General features: G+C 43.0%; 1 protein-coding gene across 1 annotated transcript; it reads right to left on the bottom strand.

Moving 5' to 3' along the window:
• Window positions 1-348: 348 nt before the first annotated feature.
• LOC142401906 (olfactory receptor 2AT4-like) lies at window positions 349-1,359 on the bottom strand. Its single transcript, XM_075487361.1, has one exon. It carries the CDS (start codon window positions 1,357-1,359, stop codon window positions 349-351), a length of 1,011 nt encoding a protein of 336 aa, XP_075343476.1.
• Between the last annotated feature and the right edge of the window lie 7,312 nt (window positions 1,360-8,671).

Here is an 8,671-nt window from a genome sequence, read left to right as displayed (position 1 = left end):
TACAAAAGAAAATTAAATAACCTGCTGTAACATAATTGGAATGTTCTGTCGTTGAGATTTGTTGTAAAAATGTTTGATAGATATAATAAAACACAGCCTAGTGCAAAATCGTGCAGGCTCTGTTTCAGCCTGTCAGTGTGAGGACTCAAACTCACCCAAACACTAAGTCAAGATCAAAGCCCACTGAAAAAATTTTCAGCGATTTGGAGGTCTCTATGTCAGTTCCTGTTCTTATGCTTATTGACAAGAATGATGCAATGGTTAAACCTGATGACAAGTGTTGCCAGTGGTTACTGAAACAGCGCACACCCCAGGCTCTCTATGCACTACACAAATTCCCCTAGACTATCAGCCTGCTCTCAACCCTACAAAGATTGTTTTAGATTTTGTTGGTATGTTTGCACTGACTTTGTATTTTCCGCACAGTGCCAGGACTCTGATTTTAATTTCTTTGGTTTTAAAAGAATATACAATAGGATTAATGCAAGGAGGGAGACAAGAGGATAGGGACAGGCTCAGGACTCGCTGGTCTGGGTCAATGGCTCTAAAATAAAACCCGTATGTGAATATGACAAGAAGAGGAATGTAAAATACAGCAACAAGGATAGTATGCTCAATACAGGTGGCCAAAGCTTTTAGTCGAGAGTCCACAGATTTCATCTTATACACAGTCACCAGGATGCTGACATAAGACAGAAGAATGAAAGTAAAGGGCCCAAGAAGCAGTAAAACAGAGAGAAAAGAAGCTGAAAACCACTGCATTGAGTAATCGTTACAGGCAAGTCGAAACACGGGTGCATAGTCACAAAAATAACTGAGCACTCTGACGGAGTTGCAAAAGGACAATCGTGTCATGATGCATGTTGTAAACGCTACTACTCCCAGAACACAGCACCATATGATGCTGACGATGCAGATCATGTGCCGCATTGTGTTGATTGAATTTTGGCGCAAAGGGAAGCATATGGCAATCACCCGGTCATAGGCCAGTATAGAAAGTGCAAATGACTCCAGTGATACCAACACATAATATGCATACATTTGTACAAAACACAGGTTAAATGGAATGAAGTTGTCCTTCACAAGAAATATCTTTATCATGCCGGGAATAGTGCACGTGTTGAGCATTAAATCAATCACAGCAAGGTTGATGACAGCCAAATATTTCGGAGTGTGCAAACAGGGATTAAAAACAACGATATATATCAGCAAACAGTTGAACAGCACTGTTACCACATAAACAAATGCTAGAAAGATGATGTAGACACTTAGAAAAGGAAATGATTCAAATCCAATGATAAAGAAGCCCGGAGGATGTATGATGACAGAGCTGTTGTAAGCGTTCCTGAGAAAAGACATAGTTGATCTCTTCAGCCTCAGTTAGAAGATGACCTCTGTTTTCAAATTCTTTTGAAAAAGAGGAATTGTACGTGTCATTTGAACTCTATCCTCTAACCCAAAAGTACAAGTATAACTTTCGTGAACACTTAAAATCGTGGATGTGATACAACTGAGTGAAAGCAGCTCACCTGATACTCACTAGCAGCTGTTCAGCGGCCGCTCTGTTCCAAAAGCAGCAAGCGAGTAGCTGAAACTCTGACCTGCATACAGTTAGAAATATATCTTCCAACTCATCCCGTGAGATAAAGCTGACAATTCAAATAATAAAGTCACTCTGAAATACCCTATTAATTCCACTTATGTGGTCCATGGAGAGCAAGGCTGCAGCTTCCTCCAATTAACTCGTGTTGTGCTCAAAACAAACATCTAATTGTCGAATGAAGATTTAATGAAGCAACTCACACACAAACATCTTTGCATAACACTTAGCTGAACATTATGTCCAAAATAAACTTGGAGAGATGCTGACATCATTTCTCTCTTAGTGAGGTGGCAACAACTGTTAGAAATACAGAAATCACTTTTAGTTGCAATAAGCCCAATTTCTAAAATCCTAACCAAATATTGCTGATCTTTACTGTTTTAGACATGACACTATTTAAGGCAAGGCAAGGCAATTTTATTTATAGAGCACAATTCATACACAGGGCAATTCAAAGTGCTTTACAGCTACATAAAATCACAAGAAGGCAATAAAACCATTAAAAAGGAATAAAAAAATAAAAGAAAGAAATTAAAAAAGAAAGAAATTTAAAACCCATTAAAATAATCATTAAGTAATTAAAAAGTGAAGAGTGCAGATAAAATACTTTCAGGTGTCATATGCACAGCTAAATAGAACTGTTTTCAGCCTGGATTTAAACATTGTCAGAGTTGAGGCCTGTCTCACATTTTCTGGAAGACTGTTCCAGATTTTAGGGGCATAAAACTGAAACGCAGCCTCACCTTGTTTAGTCCTGACTCTGGGCACCAGCAGGAGACCCCTCCCTGAGGTTCTCAGAACCCGAGTTGGTTCATATGGCTCTAACATGTCAGAGATGTACTTTGGCGCTTGACCGTGAAGAGACTTGTACACAAGCAGAGCTGTTTTAAAGTCTATTCTCTGAGCGACAGGAAGCCAGTGCAGAGACCTGAGCACTGGACTAATATGGTCGTATTTCCTGGTTCTGGTCAGGACTCGAGCAGCAGCGTTCTGGATGTACTGCAGCTGTCTTATAGCCCGCTTAGAGCCCAGTGAGCAGGCCGTTACAGTAGTCTAACCTGCTGGAGACAAACGCATGGATCAGTCTCTCTAAGTCTGGTTTAGACACTATTCCTTTGATTCTGGCAATGTTTTTTAGATGGTAAAAAGCTGCTGATGTTACAGATTTAATGTGGCTGTTAAAGTTCAGGTCTGAGTCCAATATTACCCCGAGATTTCTAACTTGATAGTTAGGTTTTAGAGAGAGAGTCTCAAGGTGACTGATAACACTTTCTCTTTGTTTCTGTGGGCCACAGACAATGATTTCAGTTTTGTCTGAGTTTAGCTGGAGGAAATTGTTTTGCATCCACACACTGATCTGTTCGATGCAGCGACACAGTATATCTACAGGCCCGTGTTCTCCTGCCGTCAGTGACACGTAGATCTGAGTGTCATCTGCATAATTGTGGTAGGACACATTGTAGCTGCGTATTAGCTGGCCTAGTGGAAGCATGTACAGATTGCACAATACGGGTCCCAGGATTGACCCCTGGGGAACCCCACAGGTCATAGCCATTTGGTCTGAGACACAGTTACCAATTACAGTACATGAATACCTTGAACACGTCAATCCATTGTTCATTAAATCTAAAATAATAAAATTGAACGACATTGTAGAATTTCAAACAGCTCAATTTCTGTACAAAGCCAAGATCAATTTATTATCAAGTAACCTTCAATAATGTTTCATGAAAGAGAGGGAAGGTATGATTTAATGGAGCAATTCAATTTTAAGATGCATAGATGTCGAACTACGAGGAAAAAATTCTGCAAAACAAACACTGGAGTAAGACTATGGAACAGACTAAGTGTGCATATGAAACAATGTCAAAGCATCATCCAGTTTAAAAACAAATATAAGCACATGATTTTTGCAAGATACAATGAAGAGGAGACATGAGGTGTGTGTATGTATGTATGTATGTGTGTATGCATCTTCTAGATTAAAATCATTCAAGAGTCCTCATATATTGTTTATTTATTTTTCTATTGTTAAGCGCAGGGGGGGTATTCCTAGAAAGTAGCTAAAGAAAGCCAAGCTATAGCCGGTAAGCATCGCTTGAACTAGCGCCATCTCGAATTTAAGCCTCAAGTCATTCCTCAAAGACATTTTAGCTGCATCTCGGTGAGGCTAATCCAAGCGAGGCTTACATAGCCTAGCTTAGTGCGAGTGCACGAGGAATGTAAGAAGCCCTGACGAGTGGATGGTGGAAAAACGGAGATCTCTGTGAAAAGGAGAGCGAGACAAGAGCTGTTATTTTTTCGGCAGCTGAACAAATAATGCTGATGGAGCTGTAAGAGGATTTTAAAAGTGTCATCACCAGAAATGGTAATACAGCTGCGATCCATAAAGCGAAGAAACGGCATGGCAAACAACTGCAGAAAGACTAAATGCGTAAGTTATGAAAGTTTCATACCATTGACATTGATTTTACTATCCTCATGTATTTATGCTCTCCTCTTTGTGTTATAATTTGTTTACATAAAGCATGCTGAATTGTCTCTGTATGAGATGTACAGCACAAATATACTGACCCTGCTCAGTTTATTAATAACTGTCAAGACCAGAGAATGGAGGACGCAGATGCAGGAGGTTTAAATCCAAGACTTTTATTTAGAGACGACAGATCGACCAGTTCCTCGTGAGAGAAGCTAAAAAGAGCTATGAAATATTACTCTAAGAATATACTTTCCAAAAGTGGAGAAGTATATCTATATAAAAATTATCAAAACTCAAAATCACTCCACAAAAGACCAAGAAACTTTACTTTTTAAACTAAAGGTCACTCCTACTGAGGAGGAAAACAAAAAGCCTCTCCTAGAAATCGGAGGAAATATGCTATGAAACTTTTACCAACAAAAAGGCCACTCCACTCAGGAGGGAAAACAAAAGGGCTATAACAAAAATTACCTCTGTAACTCTTACAGGTTCTATATTATCAAATATTAGTCTAGGAAAAACAAAAATCTCTCTTACGAGGAAATACCACTGGGAACTCGGAAACGGGCTTGGGAAAACAGGCTTGGAACAAACGCGAGGATGATGCACCATACGGAGACAGATACAACACACTAGCACAAGACAGGGGGAGACGCAGACTCTTAAGCACACAGGGGTAATGGGGAACAGGTGGAATCATTCATACGACAATCAGACTGGAACACGAGAGGAAGGGCAAGTGACCTGGAACGAGAGGGAAGTTAGTCTTTCAAAATAAAACAGGAAATGACGAGACAAGACAAAAACCCAACTTAACCTCACCACGGTGTGACAATAACCCAATAATCGACTCGCATCATCATACTTTGTGACTATATTATCCTGTGTGTGTGACCCAGATGTTATTTTTTCACTGTTACATCTCAACAGGAGCAATCTTAACAGCCAAAAGCGTACCTGGCAGCAGGTGAAGGTAAAGTACAGGAAAATATTTCAGAGTGGAAAGTAGCCTTTGAAGAAATGTGTTTGTCCAATAAAGAGAGCACCAAACTACATACAAGAAACTGAAACTAAAAAAGATCAAGCTAGAGATTATGAAACTGGAGAGGGATGTTAGTATAAATTCAGATAAAGGAGAATTTCGTGTTGTGAACTGTATTTAATTCTGTTTTCTCTCCACAGCTTGAGAAACATGTTATAATAATTAAACAATTCAACACAACTCAAACTTGTCATTATTGTACGGTTCATGCAACGTGTTAGAAATGTGTTTATACATTTATATTCACAGTGGGGTGCCATGACCTAACGTGACCTAAATCGCTCACCCTAACCCGCCAAGCGATTGTGAGGGCTGACTTTTTCTGGAGGGAGGATTTTGTGATGCAAAAGTATTACTCTTTTGAACGCATATTGTTTTAGAAGCAAGACGCTTTATTTTCGGGACCCTAGCAAATTAGCCGGACTACCTTCGTCAATGCCAAAACGAGGCTGGAACTCGGCTCACACGACGCAGCGGGGGGTAAGAACATGTTCATAAATGATGTTGCTAATATGGGATGTCATACAGCTTCATGTCAAAAGAGGCGAACTATCCCTTTAAACTGACATTACTTCTTTGCAAACCCAGAAAGTTCAGAATACCCTCAAACAGGGCCGTGCAGACATCTTTAAAAGGACATTGGATTGAGGTTAAAAAGGGGTCACATGGAAAAAGTATTTCCACCTGATGTTCTAACAGAATGTAAACATGAAATTTTAGAACAAATTGCACCAAACTCTGTCATGGTCTCTCCTCCAGTGAAAATAAAAAAAGGGGACACTAATTCCACTGCCTGTGCATCTGTGTCCTGTCAGAACCTAGATGACAGAGTAGCAATCATCTTAGAAGATAGTGGACAGAACTTTGGTGAGTTTTTCCGACAGGCCACATCTGCAGGCCCAAAAGACTTTGGCAGTATGAGGTGGGAGAACTTAGCTTTGTTCATAGCAACAATTTACGACGGGGCATTTTCTGAAATGTTCTATGAATTTAATGTGGTTTAGTGGAACATCCTTCACTTTGCAAGTCGTCTTAGTATTCATTTTTTCACTTCTGCTTCCTGCTTCTGAGGAGTGCAGCCGTATCTCTGCTTCCTCCTTCTGCTTATTGCTTTATTTGCTTTTAAATCATTTTACTTCTTTCCACAAGTCTTGGATATAATTTTATTATTTTTCTTTTAAGTGAACCAAGACTTTTTTAATCATTTTTATCAAAAAGTCATCTGGAAACTCTCGTGTGGAAATTCTGTTGCAGCTTCCTGCTTTTGGAGGAGGTCAGCTAACTGAAGCTAATTAGCAGCAAGATGCCTCCCTTTTCCACTGACGATTACCACAAGCTACTCCAGAAGATAGCAATACTGGAAACAAAAATTAATCGGCTTGAAGTGAACGTGAAGATAAATGGACAATATGGGAATGAAACTACTCTGCCAGTATCCCAAAACACTGAAAGGGAGCAGGCTAACAGGAAGCTAACTGGCACCACCGAGACACGGCAGGAGCCTGGTGTAAATGGAAAATATTCAACCAATCCTCCCTGGAACTCCCTTGGTGCTAAGCCAAAACACTACAAATCGCCTCCCTCAGATGTGGGAAGACGGTTATAAGGCAGAACCCAACACCTGGGGCCTCATGTACAAAGACTTGCGTGGATTTCCTACTGAAACATGGCGTACGCTCAAACCCAAATGACCTCCAACGTCGGATGTACGAATCTGTGCGCACGCATTAATCCAAGCACATTTCGTTTGTACATCCCAATCAACGTGGAATTGAGCGCACGTCGGAGCACCCGACTCCTCCCTGTCCACACCCCTACTTAAATACGCAAATCATATTTAAATGAGCCCTGCACCTGCGATTCCCCTCTCTGCACGATCAGAAAATAAAGAAAAAAGAATGAATAAGACGGAAAAAAGAAGAACATCACGGAAAGCGAGATGTCGGTGCTACTTTCTGTCATGGTGGAGTTAAGTTTCTGTACCCACATACAGGAAAACAACCCGAGAGCGCAGTCAGATACAATGATAGTTTATTGAAACCAGGGACAGTGGAATAGATGGGATCCGGAATGGACTGAAGGCTTGTCTTTGTGAGTCTAGCGTGACTGAGAGCGGGTAGAGCGAGCGGCGTCGGAGGGTGGACAGAGGTAAGAGCTGTACGAGCTGCGTGCGGCTGAATCCTGAGGGAGGTATAAATCCACAGCGAGCACTTTACTTCCGGGTATAACAACTCCTCCACGGGCTCGACTCCTGGCAGGCTCCTCCTGGGATGTTGAAGGGGGAACACTCGAGGAAAGGTCCGTGCAGGCAACCAGACTCACGGGGAACTCCTTAGAACAGACCACAAGGATGGGATTCGGCGTGAGGTCAGCGGGAAATCTGACGAGGAGAATAAAACGAGGTTAGTTCCTTCTTAGAGAGAGAGAGAGAGAGAGAGAGAGAGAGAGGCCGTTCTCAGGGATGATTGTTACCAATGTTGGTTAACACTCTGGCGTCGGAGAGCAGTCTGAGCACCGCTTATGAAGCTCATGGCCACGCCCTCCTAACAAGCCACAGGTGTGTGGACTTGTGGCCTCCGCCGACTTCCAGGAACGGACACCTGGCGACATCTTGTGACTGCCCGTTGTAAGTAGCAGCCTTCTCCAAAAACAAATAGAACTAAAAGACAGACTAAAAACCCACAAAAGACAGACAGAAAACACACAGGCCCTGACAGTACCCCCCCCTCAACGGACGCCACCTGGCGGCCGACCCGAGGATGAGGGTTGGGAGGCCCGGAACGCTCGAATCATATCAGGGTCCAGAATAAACGAGCCAGGAACCCAGGAGCGTTCTTCTGGACCATAGCCCTCCCAATCGACGAGGTACTGGTAACCCCTACCTTGCCGACGGGAGGCAACGATCCGGCGAACAGAGAAGGCCGGATGGCCATCGATCTCCCGGGCGGGTGGAGGGGGCTCGGCCGGAGGGCAGAGCTCACTGGACAGAACAGGTTTGACTTGGGACACATGGAAGGTCGGATGAACCCGCAGGGACTGAGGGAGACTAAGGCGAACAGCAGAGGGGTTAATAACAGCAGACACTTCAAACGGTCCAATAAATCTAGGAGATAGTTTCCTAGACATAGCTTTTAAGGGGATGTCACGAGTCGACAACCACACCTTCTGACCCACTGCGTACGTCGGCGCGGGGACCCTCCTCCGGTCAGCCAGCCGCTTGTTTCGGGCGGAAGTGTTGTTGAGTGCAGTGACTGTGTCCCTCCAGATCCTATGGCTACGACGGATGTGGTGTTGGACTGACGTGGCTGCGGTGGAGGCCTCATCTGTGGGTAGAAGGGGAGGCTGATAGCCTAAAACAATCTCAAAAGGGGACAGACCTGTAGCTGCAGAGATGTGGCTGTTGTGCGCATATTCCACCCAGGGGAGGTACTGGGCCCAGTCATCTGGGTTAGAGGATGTGAGGCATCGCAGGGTGGCTTCTAATTCCTGATTTAACCGTTCCGTCTGCCCATTCGTTTGTGGATGATGTCCAGATGTTAGCAACACC

Source organism: Odontesthes bonariensis, chromosome 16, assembly GCF_027942865.1.
Source record: "Odontesthes bonariensis isolate fOdoBon6 chromosome 16, fOdoBon6.hap1, whole genome shotgun sequence".
NCBI lineage: Eukaryota > Metazoa > Chordata > Actinopteri > Atheriniformes > Atherinopsidae > Odontesthes > Odontesthes bonariensis.
This window is presented reverse-complemented; position numbering and strand designations above follow the sequence as displayed.